The following is a 22,927-nucleotide window of genomic DNA, read 5'->3' as shown; positions in this document are numbered from 1 at the left end:
AATCAGTAATCAATCAATAAAGCTGTAATCAGTAATCAATTGAGTTACTCGTAACCTCTAGTTTAAATATAGGGTCTTGCCAGTGCATAAAATCTCAACCACATGGTGGCAGTACAAGTTCATCGTTTTTCCATAGCTGCTATACTGCCATTCAATGTGCTCCTTCTCTTCCACTCATTGCCATTCTTACTATCGACACTAATTTCACCTGGGATTTGAAACCTGAATTTTCTCCAAGACCTTCACCAGGTGGAAAAACGTTTCTTAAACGGAAGCAAATGGAACTAAACGGAGAGGGACCTACCTGAATTTGTCTTATACAAACTTTTGTTTTAGTTGCAAAACTGTACTAATGATTACACCACTGAAATAACCTGGGTATACTCGACTTCTTGGGTTTGATAACCTAGACTTTATTCAGACCAAAGGAGGACACAGAAATGTTTTATGATACACACCTTTTTGTGTTCTCTTAAAAATAAATACAGAGAGAAGTGGTAGGCTACCATAGACCGTATTTAAACAAGGGTGCTGTACAGTGATTAATATGGATTTAGGTTTCCACAAATTTAAGTAATTTCAAGATCTAATAATTAAGCAATGAAGGGATGTGGTATATGGCCACTATACCACGGCTAAGGGCTGTTCTTAGTCACAACGCCTGGATACAGCCCTTAGCCATGGTATAATGGTAATGTACCACAAACCCCTAAGGTGCCTTATTGCTATTATAAACTGGTTACCAACGTAATTAGAGCAGTACAAATAAATGTTTTGTCATGCCCGTGGTATATGGTCTGATATTTGACATCTTTCAGCCAAACAGCATTCAGGGCTCAAACTACCCAGTTTATAGCCTAATTTGCTACATTCATTCTCATAACCTGGGCTGGGTTTCCCAAAACCATCATAGCACTAAGATCATCTTAATTCCATTGAAACTAAATAGACGAAATATGGTCTTAGTGCGATGCGTTTAGGAAACCTATCCTTGCTGTTAAAGTTCTAAATCTAAACCTTCTACGAAAAGTCAATTTTGGCAAAAGCTGGATCCCTTCTAGGCAAAACCATAAACCATTAAAAAAATTGCGCCACTCGTGGGCTCTCGAGTGGCGCAACGGTCTAAGGCACTGCATCTCAGTGCTAGAGGCGTCTCTACAGACCCTGGTTCGATTCCAGGCTGTATCACAACCGGCCGTGATTGAGAGTCCCATAGGGCGGCGCACAATTGGCCCAGCGTTGTCCGGGTTAGGGTTTGGACGGGGTAGGCAGTGATTGTAAATAAGTATTTGTTCTTAACTGACTTAAATTAACAGGATAAGTAAAATAAAAACATGGAACGCTTTCGACACCTTGTAGAGTCCATGCTGTTCTGAGGGCAAAAAGGTGTTCCTAATGTTTGGTATACTCAGTGTGAACGTGTCCTTCTCAGTAGTGATGGGCATTCCGAATCTGTTCAGTGAGCCGGCTCATTTGGCTCCCAAACAGCTCTTCGTTCATTGGCTCTTAAAAATACCTAAGACCATGAAACAATTGGAAATCTCTCAAATGAAGCCTACAAATGTAATTTCAGATCGTGGCATGTTAGTTCAAATACATTTTTACCATACCAAATTATTAGATGGCCTGCAAAAAAAAAATGAAAGGGAAAAAATGAATGCACTGCAACAATGTGTGTGGACCAGAAAAAGTCTCTCCTCACTATCTATTGTTCCTGTAGTGCATTACAATCTTCAGATAATGTTTTAATTGTCTACAGTGCAGATAATCGTTGTCTGAAGGTCAAAAAGCAGTAGTAATAAATCAGGGTGCCAAATGAACGGTTCTTTCACAGATGTGATTTGGTTTAAAAGACGTTAACCAAAAAGAGCCGTTCGGTCTGCTTCTCAGTAGCTGGCGTGCACACCTGCAGGATAGGCCAAGTAACCTGACTTAATTTCCCTTAAGAACTCTTAAACAACTTCGGCGCTAAAGTTTGCAGCACTGACATTTCCAGCAGGAAAAAGTTGCCTTGTTTTGCATTGACGGTAAGCTCCAACATTACTTTAATTGACATTAATAAACTTAAACAAGTTGGCCTAACGATAACGTGTGCTATTCTTCATTCGCTACAAACTACATGCCATGCAATGGCTGTCATTGTTGTGTAGTTAAGGTAGTTTACCGGTAAATACAGAGCTACTTATAGTTAACAATTTTGCTCTTAATTTAAATGGAATATCTTACCTGAAACTGTGACATTTGTACTTTGAACCAATTTGGCTAGCCTTACAATTAGCCATTCTCCTAGCTATTTTTCTTTGCACGAGCCGACCGGTAACTGTCAGCCGGTGCACCTTCAGCGAGTGGATGCTCGTGTCATTCGTTTGATAAAAACATGTTAAGCTTGACCTATTTTCTAAATGAATTTTATTGGACATGTTTTTTTCCCTCGATGAAAATAATGCCCACCTCTGCCGACCTTTTACCTCTATTTGATCATCATGCCATGTAAGATCATACATTCTCTAAATAGACACCTTTCTATTAATCCGAATACTTGTAGGCGTGTGGTGATGTCAGGTTTCCTATAGTCCCCATTTATAGGAAAACATAGCTAGCTAGTTAGTCAATGTGCAGTCAACCAGCTAAATACATTTACAGGTCTAACGTTACTCAACATTTCATTTCCAATTGCTGTACAGTACACGCAATGAGCCTCGATTCCCTGTACCATGAATATGACGAAGGAGATGTCAATGAACTCCAATAACCTCGCTGGCTGCAGCAGCAACACGCCCTCGCCTTTTATGGGGAGATGGCTCACCAGAGGTCATGTGATAGTGCGGTGGGTTTGCTTCTCTTAGAGCAATTGGCTGAAGCGATCTTGCTATACCTCTGGTCTCTTCTTTTATTAATGGGCATCATAATTCTCCTGTGAGGATCATGCTATACATCTGGTCTCTTTTATTAATGGGCATCTTCATTTTCCTGTGAGTCATTGTTAATCCTTCAAAGTAGGTTGAATACATCAAGCTGTCACCTTGCTAGGTTCTATGTGATAATGCAAAACAAATCTCTCCATTTGCCATGACTTTCAAGTTCTCAGCAAACAGGGCTGCCCAGTTGGGAAGTTCTTTCTCAGCCTTGGTATCATTAGCTATGGGATCAGCACTCACCCTCTATGCATTTGCATCTAGTTTAACGCTGATGTGCAAAACCCAAGTCAAAGCTGACCTGCATACCTATATAATGTAGGTACATGACATAATGACGCCACGTAAAATGTTGCGCTACACGTGCAACACAGCATTCCTAACCTAGCCCACAATGTCTGCTGTGTGGATCGAGCAGTCAACAAGTTGAACAGTCATTTGAAAGAGTGAGACAACGCAAAGGCGAAATCCATTAACTCCAAGATAATGGAATTAATTTCCCTTGACAATCAACCGTTCTCTGTCGTGGGTGATGTTGGCTTTCGCGACTGGTCGAGCACCGGTACACACTACCAAGTGCGCTATTTTTCAGATGTTGCCCTACTTGAGTTACACAGTAATAGCGTCACTGCTATTAGTTTCACGACATACTATGGAACACCGTTTGGGTCTTTGTGTGTCAAAAAAGATACATGTCAAATAACACTTTGACAAGTCAAATAAGCTTTAAATTTGACACATCAAATACCACAGTTCTACTATAGAATGTTGTATGTTCTGAATTTGCACGTGCAAGCCAAGCGCCACCACTACTATCAGTAGCACTGTCAAAGCTGCCCAAAAGTCTGCATACACCGGCCACAAACGATGTGTTTACAATTCCGCGTTGGTAATAAAGCGATATTTGTTTGACCTCAACTTCTGGGGTAGCTAGCTAGCTTTAGCTTGGTACCTAGCTAGCACCAATACAACCAGCCTGAAAACAATGACCAGTAGAAACTAGAAATTTACCAATATCAAATTTTTGACCGATATCAAATATTTTCCTTGCCAAAAAAACGATGCCGATATTTAAAAAAAATTAAATGGAATAAAAGGCCGCTAACATTTTTATTATTGGGTTTTTTGGCAAATATCGGATATCGGCCCAAAATTTCATATCGGTGTATCACTAGTAGTTTTACTTTCCTTATCTTGGTCATCCAGTTTGAAAGGAAATTGGGCAGAGAAGTGTGTGAAGAAACTGCACATTTTAGTGGCCTTTTATTGTACCCAGACACGGTGCACCTGTGTAATGAGCATTCTGTTTAATCAGCTTCATGATATGCCACACCTGTCAGGTGGATGGATTATCTTGGCAAAGAAGAAATGCTCACTAACAGGAATGTGCACAAAATTTGAGAGAAATAAGCTTTTTGTGCATATGGAACATTTCTGCAATATTTTATTTCAGCTCAGGAAACATGGGACCAACACTTTACATGTTGCATTTTATATTTTTGTTCAGTGTAATTACAAATAATTGGTTGACTGCAAATTGACCGCAAGAAGCCCAAACAGGCTAAAACATAATCATTTTAAACCTTGCTTACATTTGTCTACGATCACATCTCTCTATGCGTGGGAATACTTTGGAACAGATTTCCAAAATTAAAATCGCTTGGAGCTGATTTGCTGGTATTTTAACAGTCTTATATCCAACAATAAAACATTAAAAAAATGCCCTGCAGTAGGCTATTGAATAAAGCAGTGTTGGTTGTGTGTATATTTGTTCATAGAGGAGACTGTTTTGATGTTATAAGTAGCTAGGTTTCCATCCAATTGGCGATCGATTTTTATGCAAACATTCTAAAATCTACATAAAGAAAATATGCGCATTTTCCCACCAGTGGTGGGAAAATTGGATAAAAGTACATACTCAGAGCTTCAAAATCATACACTGTAGTTAGAGGAAACATGGGGAAGTAATGCTGTTTTAAAAGTTGATCAACTTCATATAAAGATGGCGCAGATAGACATGGCCACCTTGTTTCTCGCTCCTAAGCAACTTTGCAGTATTTATATATATTTTTTTATTTCTCACGCTATTAGCCCAGAACATTCTTAGCATTATTACATACAGCCAGAAATAACTTTTGGATATCAGAGAGGCAGTCTCTCACCATTTCAACAAGGAATACAACTTTCCTGAATTGGATTCTTTGATCGTACCCTTCAAGGCAATAGAACTTATACCAGAGGCTCCTCCAAAATGCTGCCTTGGGAGAAGAGGTATTCGGAGTGGACTTTTAGCCTGACTCAGGTGGCGTGCACACCATCCACCACTTCCAAGTATATTACTCGCTATTGTTCAGTCCTTGGGCGATAAAGTAGATGAGCTCAAAGCGTGAATCTCCTTCCAGAGAGACATACTCTGTTTCACGGAATCATGGCTCTCTCCGGATATACTGTCCCCGTTGATACAGCCAGCTGGGTTCTCGGTACATCGTGGTAACGTACGGGAACTCAAGTCCTTTTGTTCACCCGACCTAGAATACCTCTATCAAATTCCAACCATATTACATCACTAGAGAATGTTATTTTTTTTTTGTCACAGCTGTGTATATTCCCCCTCAAGCCGATACCACTACGAATCTCAAGGACTGTGTGCAAACTGGAAACCGCATATACTAAGGCTGCATTTATTGTAGATGGGGACTTTAATTTGGACTAGTGGAAAACGCTGCCAAAGTTTTATCAACTCATCGCCTGCAGTACTCTCGCTTCAAAAACTCTTGACCATTGTTACTCTCCCTTCCGGGATGGCCTTGAGGCCCTCCCATCGGCAAATCAGATCTTTGCTCCTCCCTTCCATAGGCAGAAACTCAAAACAGGAAGTACCCGTGCCAAGGTCTATTCAACATACTAATCGGAATCCATGCATCAAGACTGTTTTGATCACGCAGACTAGGACATGTTCCGGGTTGCCTCTGCTAATAACATTGATGTATACATTGACACAGTGACTGAGTTCATCAGGAAGTGTATAGGGGATGTTCCCACTGTGATGATTAAAACCTATCCAAACTAAAATAAATTGTAGATGGCAGCATTCACTCAACTGAATGTGTGAACCACCGCATTTAACCATGGCAAGGTGACTGGGAATATGGCTGACTACAAGCAGTCCAGTTATGCCCTCCATAAGACAATCAGACAGGCAAAACATCAGCACAGACAGCGACAATTCAATGGGTCAGACACAAGAATTGTGGCAGGGACTCCAGACAATCACGGATTGTAAAGGGAAAACAATCCACGTTACGGACACCGTCTTGCTCCCGGACAAGCTAAACAACTTCTTCGCCGGGTTTGAGGATAACACCGTGTCGCCAACACAAGCCGCTGAACGAGGACTGTGAGCCCTCAGTCTCCGTGGCCGACTTGATTAAAACATTTTAACTTGTTAACCTTCACAAGGCTGCCAGCCCAGACGGCATCCCTAGCTGCGTCCTCTGAGCATGCGCAGGCCAGCTGGCTGGAGTGTTTATGGACATATTCAATCTCTCTGTATCCTGGTCTGCTGTCCCCATTTGCTTCAAGATGTCCACCATTGTTCCCGTACCAAAGAAAGCAAAGGTAACTGAACTAAATGACTATTGCACCACAGCACTCACTTCTGTCATCATGAAGTGCTTTGAGAGGCTTAAGGATCATATCACCTTACCCAATACCCTAGACCCACTGCAATTCGTTTACCGCCCCAAAAGATCCACGGATGATTCAATCGCCATTGCACTGCACACTGTCCTATCCCATCTGGACAAAAGGAACACCTATGTGAGAATGCTGTTCATTGACTACAGCTCAGCCTTCAGCTCAGCCTTCAACACCACAGTACCCTCCAAGCTCATCCTTAAGTTCATGGCCCTGGGTCTGAACCCCAACTTGTGCAACTGGGTCCTGGACTTCCTGACGGGGGCCCCACAAGGGTGTATGCTCCGCCCCCTCCTGTACTCCCTGTTCACCCATGACTGTGTGGTCACACACGCCTCCAACTCACAACAGTGGTAGGCCTGATTCCCAACAACGACGAGGGGGAGGTGAGGGCCCTGGCGGAGTGGTGTCAGGAAAATAACCTCTCCCTCAATGTCAACCAAACGAAGGAGCTGAACATGGACTTCAGGATGCAGTAGAGGGAGCACGCCCGCATCTATGGGGCCGCAGTGAAGGTGAAAAGCTTCAAGTTCCTTGGCGTACACATCACTGACAATCTGAAATGGTCCACACAGACAGTGTAGTGAAAAAGGCACAACAGCACCTCTTCAACCTCAGGAGGCTGAAGAAATTCGTATTGGCCCCTAAAACCCTCACAAACTTTTACAGATGTACTATTGAGAGCATCCTATCGGGCTGTATCACCGCCTGGTACGACAACTGCACCGTCCGCAACCGCAGGGCTCTCCAGAGGGTGGTACGGTCAGCCCAACACATCACCTGGAACACACTGCCTGCCCTTCAGGCCATCTACAGCACCCAGTGTTACAGCAAGGCCAAGAAGATCATCAAGGACCTCAGCCACCCAAGCCACATCCTGTTCACCCTGCTATCATCCAGAAAGCAAGGTCAGTACAGGTGCATTAACACTGGGATCGAGAGAAAAGCTGTTTTTCAATCTCAAGGCCATCAGATTATTAAATAGCCATCACCCACCTGCCTCCACCCAGTGCCCTAAACTGTCACTGTCACTAGCCGGCTACCACCCAGTTACTAATCCCTGCACCTTAGAGGCTGCTACCCTAGTACATAGATCTGGAACACTGGTCATTTTAATAATGTTTACATACTGTTTTACCCATTTCATATGTGTGTGTGTATATACTGTATTCTAGTCAGTCAAAGCCATCCTATTCAACTATTGCTGTACATATACTATTCTATCCACGTATTCTTCAGATATATTACATATTCTATCCACAATGTCTATACATACCCTCATATACAGTGCATTCGGAAAGTATTCAGACCCCTTGACTTTGTCACGTTACAGCCTTACTCTAAAATTGTTTTTATCCCCCATCAATCTACACACAATACCCGATAATGACAAAGCAAAAACAGTTTTTTTTTTGTCATTTTTGCTAAGTTATACAAAATAAACTGGTATCCCATAAGTATTCAGACCTTTTACTCAGTACTTTATTGAAGCATCTTGGCAGCGATTACAGCCTTGCATCTTCTTGGGTATGAAGCTTCAAGCTTGGCACGCCTGTATTTGGGGAGTTTCTCCCATTCTTCTCCGCAGATCCTCTCAAGCTCTGTTAGGTTGGATGGGGAGCGTCGCTGCACAGCTGTTTTCAGGTCTCCAGAGATGTTCGAGCTGGCCGCCCGGCCAAACTGAGCAATCTGGGAAGAAGGGCCTTGGTCAGAGAGGTGACCAAGCACCCGATGGTCACTTTGACAGAGCTTTAGAGTTTCTCTGTGGAGATGGGAGAATCTTCCAGAAGGACAACCATATCTGCAGCACTCCACCAATCAGGCCTTTATGGTAGTGGCGAGACGGAAGCCACTCCTCGGTAAAAGGCACCTGACGGCCAGCTTGGAGTTTGCCAAAAGGCACCTAAAGACTCTCAAACCATGAGAAACAAGATTCTCTGGTCTGATGAAACCAAGATTGAACTCTGGCCTGAATGCCAAGCATCACATCTGGAGGAAACCAGGCACTGCTCAACACTTGGCCAATACCATCCCTATGGTGAAGCATGGTGGTGACAGCATCATGATGTGGGGATGTTTTTCAGCGGCGGAGACTAGTCAGGTTCAAGGGAAAGTTGAACGGCGCAAAGTACCGAGAGATCCTTAATGCCTGCTCGAGCGCTCAGGACCTCAGACTGGTGCAAAGTTTACCTTCTAACAGAACAATGACCCGATGCATACAGCCAAGACAACGCAGGAGTGGCTTTGGGACAAGTCTCTGAATGTCCTTCAGTGGCCCAACCACAGCCCGGACATTAACCCGATCTAACATCACTGGAAAAACCTGAAAAATAGCTGTGCATTGATGCTCCCCCGTCCAACCTGACCGAGCTTGATAGGATCTGCAGAGAAGAATGGGAGAAACTCTCCAAATACAGGTGTGCCAAGCGTGTAGTATCATACCCAAGGAGACTCAAGAATGTAATCTCTGCCAAAGGTGCTTCAACAAAGTACTAAAGGGTCTGAATACTTCTGTAAATGTAATATTTCTGTTTATTTGTAATACATTTGCAAAAAATTCTAAAAAGCAGTTTTTGCTTTGTCATTATGGGGTATTGAGGGGGGATTTAAAAAAAAAAAATAGAGTAAGGCTGTAACGTGACTAAGTCAAGGGGTCTGAATACTTTCTGAATGCACTGTATATCTTAATGCACTGTATATCATAACTAGGAATAAATTAATGGAAGTGATAGAAGACAATATGATCCAATAGTTCTGGATGTTTATTTGATGTAGCCTACAGTATATAGGTCAGTAGGATACAGATGTCTGCCTGACAATGTTGGCATGTTTATCTCTGGAACTTCATAAAAGCCCAGCTAGCACAGCTGCTTTATGCAGTAGCTATAACAAACTGGCCTGAGGAACCGCCCCTTCCTTGTCCTGTAGTAACCCCAGCAGCATATCTGCTTTGTGTGGTTGTGTGTGTGTGAGGGGGTTGGGTTGGGTGGGGGACTCATCGCATCATCCAAGAGAAGGGGGGAGGAGTATTCCATTCCACCCATTCCCCTCCCTCCCTTGCATTCATTTAGCTGAAGTGACCATATATGGGGGACGAGTCTTGTGGTGTGAGCCATTTCAGCCAATGAGAAGGGCTGTAGTGTTGTCATCTTAGTGGCGGAAGTGTGTAAGGATGTCTGCAGGAAAGGGTGGGGTTTCGGAGGAGGGACAAAGCAGGCGTTTGAAAATTAATGATGTGTTACACAGAGTAGACGGAGGCGGAGAGGCCAGCATATTTTGAGTCTAGCAGCTGACTGAATAGAGTGCTTAAGCAGTCCAGAGAACCGGCAACCAGAACTGAAACAAGGAATCTTAAGACTTTGCTTCCAAGGATGCACTGTAAGTTCTTATGCATTGAATTAGATATACATTCAGACTTTGATGAGGGCGTTTTCCCTTTCACTTGGGTAGCCTAGATCTGAAAGCTTACATTGATTGTTACATATAATACATCTTTATACCATAATCCTCCGACTTTGGCTTGTGGGAAGGCATTTCTCTGGCATTTTCATTGGGATGTGACTGGTGGTTTCTGTGTACCTTACTTAAAATACATTTTAAAACTAAATTTGAGTCCCTCTGTATTCAACGTTTGAATTTGGTTTAGTTCTTACATTGAAGTTAAGTTATTGAATTAAGAACAGCTCATGTACCACAGCTCTGAAGGCTGTTTATGTGGTACTCTTCCACCTCATTAGCCCATGTCGACTGCAGATATGTGCCGGCTGGCTGGGGTGGAGCATCCTGCCCTCCATGTACAGCTACTCAGACAGGGTTGGGCAAGGCAAAGAAGTCCCAGTTTTAACTGCATTGTTGGGGCCAGAAACAGCTGATGGTTGGATGGATGGAAACTTGATTCACCCCAGTGGGTTAGCAGCCTTGGAAACACCTCCAGGCAGATGGGTGAGATGGCCATCTGGGATAGAGACAAGTACAGGGACAGAAAGAGATTTAATGTAGCAAGTGCTTTCTTTGCATCTAAAATTCTCTACAGTTGGGGTATTTAAATGCTGGGTGTGGGGAGAGGGAAACCCCTGCTTGGTTTTGGAGATGCCCAGTTTTGGGGAGGATTTGTTTAGGTTGTAGTTAATGCTGGTTTCTAAAAATGTGTTTAATGTTGCTATTAGAGCAGTGTGCAAGAAAAGCTTCTACTCATAATCAGCCAAATCGTCTATACTTGCAATTCGTTTTTTGAATGGACATTGTGGCAGTTATGTGGACTAGACATACTGTTTGGGACCTAATCCTCTCTTAATTGTGTGCAACGCAGCGGTCAGTTGCTAACGTGATGAAACTCTGCGCAATGCTAAATCCATTTGAGCCGATCCCCTTAATGCTCACTGGGAATCTCCCTGGCAGGGGTGTACAACCTCATTTAGGCATTACAATGAACTGCTCCTCTGGGGACTAGGGGTCAGACGGTGACCATCCATTCCGGGCTCAATCAACAGGAGAGAAGGAAATGGCTTTCTATCGTACAACAAGGAAGTACCTTGATTTAGATTTTTTTTCTCCCTGTTCTGACTTGTATTGGTGAGCACATTGTGAAGGTAAATACATACAGCCTTGGTCGTCATAGCTGGAGGGGATGAGAATAGAACTTGGTCATTGGTTTGGCATGTGACGATAGCTCTCATCACATCCAAACATAAATCAGTTCTATAGGGCTTCTCCCTGAGACTTATTCAGTCATGAGAGAGAGACCCCTGAGGATCAGCCTTAAGGCAGCATTCAGAAATATCAAGAATCTCCTTTCTTCTCTCCATTAAGGTACATAGTTTGAGTGTGAAAGCGAGCCTTTTCTGAGCTATAGGCTTAGTCTATAGCACCCACCCCCAATGCAGGCATGTCGGCCCCAACCCCCAGGGTCCACTCACAATACAACTCCCACACTAGAATACATTACAGCCATGCAGCGTGAACCCTGGCCACAGCTGTCCAAGTGTGTGAGCATGGGGAATCTGCAGCCGCTCTGTTACTGGAGGAAGAGAGTAAAATGGTAGATGTTGCAGGGGGTTTGTGGTGTAAGCGGTGAGCTCACAGGCTCTGCAGGAATGTGTAATTATTATTTTATTTTTTAAATTTCTTATTTCACCTTTATTTAACCAGGTAGGCTAGTTGAGAACAAGTTCTCATTTGCAACTGCGACCTGGCCAAGATAACGCATAGCAGTGTGAACAGACAACAACACAGAGTTACACATGGAGTAAACAATAAACAAGTCAATAACATGGTAGAAAAAAAGAGAATCTATATACAATGTGTGCAAAAGGCATGAGGAGGAGGCAATAAATCGAATAATTATAATTTAGCAGATTAACACTGGAGTGATAAATCATCAGATGATCATGTGCAAGTAGAGATACTGGTGTGCAGAAAAGTAAATAAATAAAAGCAGTATGGGGGGTGAGTTAGGTAAATTGGGTGGGCTATATACCGATGGACTATGTACAGCTGCAGCGATCGGTTAGCTGCTCGGATAGCAGATGAGGAAGTCTCAAGGTTAACAGCAGTGCCTCTGAAGGAGGGAGCAGGGAGGTAGAATCTATCGATCTGCTGAGCTACGGCCCTTGAACGAACCATGAATCAGACACATTGGTTTTCAGTTTGAGGGTTTATAGCCGTTTCAAAACACTAGGTTATAATATTGACAGGGTTTTAATGAGGGCTGGCTGCGCCCTGGCCCTGGCTCAGGGGAATATTTGTGTTCCTGCTCTGACCCCCATGGTCTTTTCTTTCCTGCCGCCCCTGCTCAATTGTCCTCAGCTGGTGAACTATGATAGTCCATTCCACAATAGGCCGAAAGGGCCACTGGTATGTGTTTTCAATGCACCGAGCCAGGCCTAGATAAACAGAAGCCAGGCTGGTATTGGCTTTCCAACAAGGGGGTGGAGAGTGGGCTGGAGTTACGTGCTGGTGGGGCGGTCATGGTTATTGTTCTAGGGCGCTGACGTGTTTCATGTGCCATGTTGGGTAACTGCCCACAATGGAACAAGCAGATCATCAACAGGGGCCGAACTGGGCTCTGGTTGGGTCTGTGTGTCTTTCACACAGATGGAGCCATAGAATTTCAATAACCAGACGATGAGATGAACCACCCAACCAAATTAGTCCGTCTTATGCAACCTCTGCCGTCCCTCCTGTTGTCATGTGTCCACATGGCTTTATATCTCTGAAAGGGGGGTTTCGTAACACGATAAGGCCCAAATATTAATTTAGGCTTCCTCTGATTTGGGAAAGGACCACACTGAATAAACATGGTTCATTTATTTTGGCTGAAAGAAGTTTCTTAAAAGGATGCCTCATTGTTCAAAAACAGTGGTTTATGGGGACAAAAACACAGTTCAGTCTACAGGAGCTCTTGGATCTATGTACCTTTTTGAGTCCAGAGCATGACCCTGTGACAGCACTGGCAGCACAGTGGTGGGAGTCTTGTGAGCTGTTTGGCAGTCACATGCTACTGGCAGTTCCACTGTGTGGCCAAGAAGCAGGTGCTACTGTAAGGAAGGACTAGTGCCATTTGTGTCCCATTTGTCACTCTCAAAGCCTGATTTTTAAACCTCCCATCACTTACCGCTGGAGAAACTCAGCCCCGAGGTTTGCATGTGTCATGTTTTGTGAATGAGTCATATGCTGTTTCTTACCCTGTCCCCTATCTCTATCCCCCCCAGTGATTGTGTGTGAGCCCGCTGCCATGTCCACAGCCATGGTGATGGACCCCCCCAGGGATGACAGCAACTTGCAGTCGTCCTGTGGCACCGGGGACAGCATTGCCTCACTGGATGAAGTCACTATGGATTCCACAGCCAAGTACGTACCTGACCTGAAACCATTGTCTCTGGTCTGATGGCGTGATTCATGTTTGGACTGTTGATCGAAAGGCTCTCGTCACACAGGAATAACGATGACCTGCAACCTTTCACGGTCTTAATAATAATCCCACATTAAAGGGATACTTTGGGATTTTGGCAATGAGGACCTTTATGTACTTCCCCAGAATCTGTCTTCATACTGAAATATGAGATGTAAAAATGGTATCCACTAGTTCATCTGACTCTGAGGAAGTAGATGAAGGGCCTCATTGCCAAAAGCCTGAAGAACACTACATGACTAAAAGGATGTTCATCGAACATCTCATTCCAAAATCATTAGCATTAATATGGAGATGGTCTTCTAGGAAGGCTTTCTACTGGATGTTGGAGCATTGCTGCGGGGACTTACTTCCAGTCAGCCACGAGCATTAGTGAGGCTGGGCGATTAGGCCTGGCTCCCAGTCGGCTCAAATTGCCGAATTCATCCATTTTGAAGGGGTGTCCACATACTTTTGTGTATATATAGTTTATCTCTTTAAATGACAGCTCAAAGAGATATTTGACCTACTCATATCACTCAAAGATGAGAAACAGTCCTTACATTTTGTCAAATCAGCATTGTAAATAGGTTTATAGTCAGTTTGCAATACAGATTCTTGGGGACGTTAGTCTCTGACACACTGAAAGGTTTCCTCCATCCATCTTAGACGTGGCAGCAGAGTTCACCAGGACAGGACTGGGGATCTACTTAACATTGTTTATAATGTTTTTCCCCTCAGTGAGTCATCAGAGGAGGAGTCAGCTGGTGAGAGGGAAGTGGAGACTGGGGCCAACACTGAGCTCACCAACAATCCCACAGACATCCCCACTGAATGGCCCACACACACACAGACAGGTGAGCTGACCCACACACTCACACATTTACTTGGCAAACACCACAAGAACAGCATTTACATGGGACACAAATACATTTAGGAAACAGGGCTACAACAGTTAGAGCATACACAAACATAGTGTTTCACACACACTCTTGAGGTTGGCACTTGGCTACAGAAGTTATACCAGTGCATTAATTTTGAGGTAGACCAAATGTAATTGTCCCCATTTTGAACTTTGAGGGAATGGGCCTAAGGGAAGTGAAGTCCACCCTTGGTGCCAGTACGTGCCAACTTCCCTACCCTGTCTCCTCCAGTTCCTGTCTCCTCCGACCCAAGTCAAGAACATTCAGTCAACATTCCACACACACTCGGTATGACAACCCTTTTTATAAGCTCTATACTGGCATATATAAAACCCCAAATTAGATGAAATAGGGCTATGCCATCCTAAATGAAGGTATTCACAAATTTCATTAAAAGCACATTTCAGTTGAGATTTGTGTCAGTTGGTCAGTAAAACCCTATGTTACTGCAAATCAGTAGGGCATTCTCCTCCACCATCCATTCATCCACCTGATGTCCAGTAACTGTAGCCTCAGGACCTGGCAGAGTGGCAGCATGACTGTGGCAATGTGCTTCTGTTGACTATTAAAGAAGTGTTTGGTCATAAACAGTCCTGTCTGAACTCCCAGAAGGTTCCACCCACAGCTCAGTCCTGTTGACAGTACACAGAAACACAGCGCTCTTTGGAAACGGGGTCAGCCTAACACAAGGTCACATTACCCCACGCTTCACTCAGTGTTGATCTTTTCGTTTTATAGTGCTTTTCAGAGGCTTCATAGTCAACACAGAACATGGGAGAGAGTAGGTCCCCTTATCTAAATAAAGCCTTCACGCACTTCAAAATAGTGACAGGGATTATCTATAGTTCTAGTCTTATCACAGTGGCATTTGAAAAATTGCTGATAAGACTCAAACGTGATTGCTAATAATACTAGGTGAGTTAGAGCTTCTGTTTGTCTCTGGCTAATGGCCCCCATTTAACCCTTGACACTCCTACCTGTATACAGGTTGAAAATGGCAGATTTTGTCATTGATAAGGGCCTACATTGGAATGCAGTGGCTGTACAGTAACATGTTATATATGACGTCATAGCTCAGGATCTCCGCTTCACAGCTCTGTATGGGTGTTGACTGCCAGACGTTCTGAATTTGAGCACTGTGTGTGACGTTGCCCCCATCCCTCCTGATAATTTGGCAACGTTTTGGGGGGGGGGGGCAGTGAGGGAAATGCTATAAATTACAAGGACTTGATGTATTTTGAAAGATGAGATGTTGTGGATTATAAAAAAAATACTGCTTTGATGTCATACAAGCAAGTCCAAATGTGCACTTCACATTTCCATGTCATTATACTCTATATATGTAATATAGTGTCAACGTTCATGATCACTGTTTGATGTATACGGCACAAAAATATAAACACAACATGTAAAGTGTTGGTCCCATGTTTCATGAGCTGAAATTAAAGATCCCAGAAATGTTCCACAATCACAAAAAGCTTATTTCAATAAAATATTGTGCATAAATTCGTTTACATCCCTGTCAGTGAGCATTTTCTTCTTTGCCAAAATAATTCATCCACCTGACAGGTGTGGCATATCAAGAAGCTGATTAAACAGCATGATCATTACACAGGTGCACCTTGTGCTAGGCACAATAAGAGGCCACTCTAAAATGTGCAGTTTTGTCACACAACACAATGCCACAGATGTCTCACGTTTTGAGGGAGTGTGCAATTGGCATGCTGACAGCAGGAATGTCCACCAGAGCTGTTGCCAGATCATTTAATGTTAATTTCTCTACCATAAACCGCCTCCAACGTCGTTTTAGAGAATTCGGCATTATGTCCAACCGGCCTCACAACCGCAGACCACGTGTGACAAATCCAACCCAGGACCTCCACATCCAGCTTCTTCACCTGCGGGACCATCTGAGACCAGCCACCCGGACAGCTGATGAAACTGAGGAGTATTTCTGTCTGTAATAAAGTCCTTTTGAGGGGAAAAACTAATTCTGATTGGCAGGGCCTGGCTCCCCAGTGGTTGGGCCTGGCTTCCCAGTAGGTAGGCCCATGTTCTCCCATTCCCATCCATGGCTGCGCCCCTGCCCAGTTATGTGAAACCCATAGATTAGGGCCTAATTAATTTATTACAATTGACCGATTTCTTTATATGAACTGTAACTCAGTAAAATCTTAATTGTTGCATTTTATTTTTGTTCAGCATAGTTACAAGATGACATGACGTTATACCCTGGGTAGTCATAAACAGAATGAGCCTACAGTATGTTTGTTGTATTGTGAAGAAATTATGCCCACCTGACCCTGATTTTGATATTTAAAATGGACCGTTTTTGGATTGCGTAAACAATAGTAATTGTGTAACGCAGGGCTGTGTTCCAAGCAAAACTACACGTTTGCTTGCTCTAGTTCCTCGCCGGCACAGTTAGGAGAGCTCAAAAGAAAGGCACCTTTTTTATAGTTTAAGACTCTTTTAGTCATAAAGGTGCATTGAAAATCCTTAAGAACTGTGCACACTTTGGAGAGCTGTGGACCCCTGGAAACACCAGTTGGCCCTCTATCACCTACCCCACATTTTCCTGGAATATTTTTGTTACTGAATGTATCCAGAGTATTTTCACATTTCCAAATCAACAAATGAGGCAAAGAACAGTAAATGTGAAATGCACATAAAATCAGTGTAATGTTTTTATTCAGTCTTGTCAGGTGAACTGTTGTCCTGACCTTTTTATTCTAAGAATTTTCCCATAATCTCCAAACTGTTCCCTTTTTAATTGCTACCATGGTTATGCATATGCTTTCTATATTTCTTCTGTAAGAAACATTACAATTTAGCCCTATCCATATAGGCCAATATAATAGTTCCTGCTGTCTTGTTAGTCCCTTTTAGTGAGTCCTCTCCTTGTGAGGTCTGTGTGCCTGGGCTTTGTAGGGGCTACCTTGTGGTGTCTGGCATTTTGTGTGCTGATTGGCATCTCGTACGGGACCGGGCTCTGTGTGTGTACTGGTAGAGACTGGGTTCCAGGCCAGGGTCACCTAAACCCACTGCCTCTGGCTCTCCACCAACAATGCAGACAACAGAGGAAACACAAGTGTACAAACGGCAACTGAGATTTAAGACCAGAAGTCAGAGCAGCCTCCATCCTGTCCCTAAAGTGTGTCTAAACTCATTTCTGTGAGTGCTGGTGTAAGCAGGAGGCACGCCATTCAAAGTGATTAGTTTGACTTTCTCACGGGTTCGGGTTCCATCTGACAAATTACAGACAGGCAAATCAATGTATGCCATTTGCCATCACCAAACTGGCAGGATGGAGCAAGAGAGCCCTTAAATCAGCTCACACAATTTATCCCCTCAATTTTCCTATTTTCTGAGGTGCTATACAAAGTTTTAAGTCTAAGCAAAGCTCACAAATCAAACACACCTTTCCTTCACCTTCTCAACTGACTTGCCTTGGTAAACAACTAAACCCTTCTCTCTCCTCTCCCTCAGTGAGTGCCCAGCGGCCAGACTCTCTGTCCCTGGCGGTGGCTAAGCCAGACTTGTGGACATCGAGCGGTGACGGGGAGGTGAAGCTGAGGATGGGGGAGTCAGGCTTTGCCTCTGAGCCCCCACTCACCGTAGACCAGATGTTTAAGACTGCTGTGGAGAGGTTTGGCAGCTACACTGCCCTGGGCTGGAAGGAAGGAGAGCAGACCAAGACAATCAACTACCAGGAGTACTACCAGGCCTGCCGCACCGCTGCCAAAAGCTTCCTCAAGGTGAGACTTAACACATAGACCAACTCTGCTGACACTTGACTGCTGTACTGTACATTGGATGTCAGAACAATGTGGCAACAGAAAACCCATAACAATACATGTGTATAGTTATCGAGTGTTACATACAGATGAGAACTGTGAAATATTGTATTTTATTAAACACTTTCTTAGTGCTCATGTCTCCAGTTCTCCAGTCATAAGAAGGGCTTATCGACATCAGTTCCTTAAGTGCGACATCGCAACAGAGAAACTAAGTATGAGAGAAAGTTCTGTTGGCAAGGCAACAATGTATCCTCAAACCAAATATCAAGACAAGCAAAAGAGAAGCACTGTGGACTTAAACTTAGGACCAGAAGATATTTTTACATTGATCGAGAGAGCCTGTATTGGGCCAATAAGAATTCTAGCTACTTATGAAGCATGTGTTGTGCCCTAGAAACAAATATGTAATCCTGTTAAGACGAGTTTATTATAAAAGCTAGAATATTGATACTAAACGGCAAGTAGCCTAGCGGTTAAGGCGTTGGACTAGTAACCGAAAGGTTGCAAGATTGAATCCCCGAGCTGACAAGGTAAAAATCTGTCATTCTGCCCCTGAACAAGGCAGTTAACCCACTGTTCCTAGGCCGTCATTGAAAATAAGAATTTGTTCTTAACTGACTTGCCTAGTTAAATAAAGGTTTAAAAAAAAAAAAAAACCTGTCATTGAAATTACAAAGTAATTTGTGGAATATTAGGTTTCTACTACTTGTAAAAAAATAACTAATTTCTATTTAGATGCATTACATAGAAAATTGTACACTCTCTTTAAGAGCGTCAAGTTTGTGAGTGATGACATGCAAGAGATCCAGTGTTTCCCTTATATTAATTTAGCAGCGGTGCGCTAAATCGTGACAACAAATATTTGAGTTGGTCAAATGTTTTCAGTGTGACCAGATATCAAGTATGTAGAAAAGATAATGGAGTTATATACAGTGGGGAGAACAAGTGTTTGATACACTGCCGATTTTGCAGATTTTCCTACTTACAAAGCATGTAGAGGTCTGTAATTTTTATCATCGGTACACTTCAACTGTGAGATGGAAGCTTTAAAAAATCCAGAAAATCACATTGTATGATTTTAAGTAATTAATTTGCATTTTATTGCATGACATAATTATTTGATCACCTACCAACCAGTAAGAATTCCGGCTCTCACAGACCTGTTAGTTTTTCTTTAAGAAGCCCTCCTGTTCTCCACTCATTACTTGTATTAACTGCACCTGTTTGAACTCGTTACCTGTATAAAAGACACCTGTCCACACACTCATTCAAACAGACTCCAACCTCTCCACAATGGCCAAGACCAGAGAGCTGTGTAAGGACATCAGGGATAAAATTGTAGACCTGCACAAGGTTGGGATGGGCTACAGGACAATAGGCAAGCAGCTTGGTGAGAAGGCAACTGTTGGCGCAATTATTAGAAAATGGAAGAAGTTCAAGATGACGGTCAATCACCCTCGGTCTGGGGCTCCATGCAAGATCTCACCTCGTGGGGCATCAATGATCATGAGGAAGGTGAGGGATCAGCCCAGAACTACACGGCAGGACCTGGTCAATGACCTGAAGAGAGCTGGGACCACAGTCTCAAAGAAAACCATTAGTAACACACTACGCCGTCATGGATTAAAATCCTGCAGCGCACGCAAGGTCCCCCTGCTCAAGCCAGCGCATGTCCAGGCCCGTCTGAAGTTTGCCAATGACCATCTGGATGATCCAGAGGAGGAATGGGAGAAGGTCATGTGGTCTGATGAGACAAAAATAGAGCTTTTTGGTCTAAACTCCACTCGCCGTGTTTGAAGGAGGAAGAAGAAGGATGAGTACAACCCCAAGAACACCATCCCAACCGTGAAGCATGGAGGTGGAAACATCATTCTTTGGGGATGCTTTTCTGCAAAGGGGACAGGACGACTGCACCGTATTGAGGGGAGGATGGATGGGGCCATGTATCGCGAGATCTTGGCCAACAACCTCCTTCCCTCAGTAAGAGCATGGGTCGTGGCTGGGTCTTCCAGCATGACAACGACCCGAAACACACAGCCAGGGCATCTAAGGAGTGGCTCCGTAAGAAGCATCTCAAGGTCCTGGAGTGGCCTAGCCAGTCTCCAGACCTGAACCCAATAGAAAATCTTTGGAGGGGGCTGAAAGTCCGTATTGCCCAGCGACAGCCCCGAAACCTGAAGGATCTGGAGAAGGTCTGTCTGGAGGAGTGGGCCAAAATCCCTGCTGCAGTGTGAAAACCTGGTCAAGAACTACAGGAACTCTGTAATTGCAAACAAAGGTTTCTGTACCAAATATTAAGTTCTGCTTTTCTGATGTATCAAATACTTATGTCATGCAATAAAATGCAAATTAATTACTTAAAAATCATGCAATGTGATTTTCTGGATTTTTGTTTTAGATACCGTCTCTCACAGTTGAGTGTACCTATGATAAAAAATTACAGACCTCTACATGCTTTGTAAGTAGGAAAACCTGCAAAATCGGCAGTGTATCAAATACTTGTTCTCCCCACTGTATATATATTTTAAATAGAATCATCTTTTGAGAACTAATAACCACCAGAATCTAAAATTCAAAAGATTTCATGGCATGGGGCGCCCATTGATTTTTGTTATGTTTGAGTCACTCAGATGGCATAAGCCATGGCAAAATGTGTATAATTGCAGGAAATTTGCTTTAAAACTGCACATTTTCTCTCAGCCCCATTGCAAAATGTGAATTTCTTTAGTCGAGCAGTTGTCTTTTTTTTCTTTTTTTATGGCACACGAGAAACCTGTCTTATTTAGCACCTGTCTCAGTGGACTAATCCATTGCAGAGGCTGCGTGTCTAGGCTACCTGGCCTGCGCGCGAATGTATAAATGTGCCTATTTGGAGTAGTCTGATTTAGTATTTCTGATTTGTCTTAACTCACCACCACTAATGAGCTGTGGAGCTTCTCAAAGTAATTTTTTCTTAACCTCAAACGGCAAGTAAACAAAGTCTGTTTTCACATCCATTGACAATAGTTCCTCAATGTATTAGAAAAATCTTTCCAAATCAAAATGTATTTGTCAAATGCTTGAGGCAACCGGTGTAGACTAACAGTGAAATGCTTACTTGCGGGTCCTTTTCCAACAATGAAGATGAGGTAAAAACAAAAATCACATGCAAATAGTGACATAAATACACAGTGAATAAATAACGTGGCTATATACAGGGAGTACCAGTACCAAGTCGATGTGCAGGGGTACGAGGTAATTGAGGTAGCTATGTACTGTATATATAGGTATGGATAAAGTGACTAGGCAACAGGATAGATAATAAACAGTAGCAGCAGCGTATGTTTGTTGGTGTGGGTAGAGTCCAGAGTGTGTGCAAGAGCAGGTCCATTCAGGTAGTCCGGGTAGCCATTTGATTAGCTATTTTGTTTAGAAGTCTTATGGCTTGGGGGTAGAAGATGTTCAGGGTCCTGTTTGTTCCAGACATGGTACATTGGTACTGCTTGCTGTGTGGTAGCAGAGAGAACAGTCTGTGGCTTGGGTGGCTGGAATCAGAATTTTTTTTGGCCTTCATCTGACACTGCCTGGTACAGAGGTCCTGGATGGCACGGAGCTCAGCCCCATTGACGTACTGGGCCGTCTGCACTACCCTCTAGAGCACAGGTGTCAAACTGATTCCACGGGGGGCCGAGTGTCTGCGGGTTTTCGCTCCTCCCTTGTACTTGATTGATGAAATAACATCACTAATTAGTTAGGAACTCCCCACACCTGGTTGTCTAGGGCTTTATTGAAAGGAAAAACCAAAAACCTGCAGACACTAGGCCCTCCGTGGAATGAGTTTGACACCCCTGCTCTAGAGCCTTGCGGTCAGATGCCAAGCAGTTGCAATACCAAGCGGTTACGCATCCAAGATGCTATCGATGATGCCGATGTATACATTTTTGAGGATCTGAGGGCCCATGCCAATTCTTTTCAGCCTCATGAGGGGAAGAGGCATTGTCATGCCCTCTTTACAACAGTGTTGGTTTGTTTGAACTATGATAGAGCCTTAGTGATGTGGACACCGAGGAACTTGAAGCTCTTTACCCGCTCCACTACAGCCCCGTCGATGTGAATGGGGGCCTGCTCGGCCCTCCGTTTCCTGTAGTCCCCAATCGACACCTTTTGACTTACTGACGTTGAGGGAGAGGTGTTGTCCTGGCACCACACTGCCAGGTCTCTGACCTCCCCTATAGGCTGTCTCGTTGTCGGTGATCAGGCCTACCACTGTCGTGTCGTCTGCAAACTTAATGATGGTGTTGGAGTCGTGCGCACCTACGCAGTCGTGGTTGAACAGGGAGTACAGGAAGGGACTAAGCATGCACCCCTGACGGGCCACTATGTTGTTGCCTAGCCTCACCACCTGGGGGCGGCCTGTCAGGAAGTCCAGTATCCAGTTGAAGAGGGAGATGTTCAGTCCCAGGGATCTTAGCGTAGTGATCAGCTTCTAGGACACTATGGTGTTGAACACTGAGCTGTAGTCAATGAAGAGCATTCTCACATAGGTGTTCCTTTTGTCCAAGTAGGAAAGGGCAGTGTGGAGTGCAATAGAGATTGCGTCATTTGTGGAGCTGTTGGGGCGGCATGCGACTTAGAGTGGGTCCAAGGTGTCTGGGATGATGGTGTTCATGTGAGCCATGACTAGCCTTTCAAAGCATTTCATGGCTTCAGTTGTGCGTGCTATGG

At 43.7% G+C, this 22,927-nt stretch overlaps 1 protein-coding gene across 3 annotated transcripts in view; it reads left to right on the top strand.

Annotated features, from left to right (window-relative positions):
• Positions 1-1,903: 1,903 nt before the first annotated feature.
• Positions 1,904-22,927, top strand: part of LOC129810633 (long-chain-fatty-acid--CoA ligase ACSBG2-like) — a 28,705-nt gene continuing 7,681 nt past the window's right edge. Inside the window, exons 1-5 of one of the 3 annotated variants that reach the window (XM_055861335.1) lie at positions 1,904-2,027; positions 13,322-13,460; positions 14,242-14,357; positions 14,655-14,711; positions 17,913-18,181. In XM_055861335.1, coding sequence (XP_055717310.1) covers positions 13,345-13,460; positions 14,242-14,357; positions 14,655-14,711; positions 17,913-18,181 — 558 coding nt within the window. In that variant the 5' untranslated portion in view covers positions 1,904-2,027; positions 13,322-13,344. Of the gene's footprint in view, positions 2,028-9,823; positions 9,990-13,321; positions 13,461-14,241; positions 14,358-14,654; positions 14,712-17,912; positions 18,182-22,927 lie in introns of those variants that run through there. The other 2 variants (XM_055861334.1, XM_055861336.1) reach the window with 2 other exon arrangements.

Source organism: Salvelinus fontinalis, chromosome 14, assembly GCF_029448725.1.
Source record: "Salvelinus fontinalis isolate EN_2023a chromosome 14, ASM2944872v1, whole genome shotgun sequence".
NCBI lineage: Eukaryota > Metazoa > Chordata > Actinopteri > Salmoniformes > Salmonidae > Salvelinus > Salvelinus fontinalis.
The sequence above is the reverse complement of the archived record's forward strand: the minus strand, read 5'-3'. Positions and strand labels throughout refer to the sequence as shown.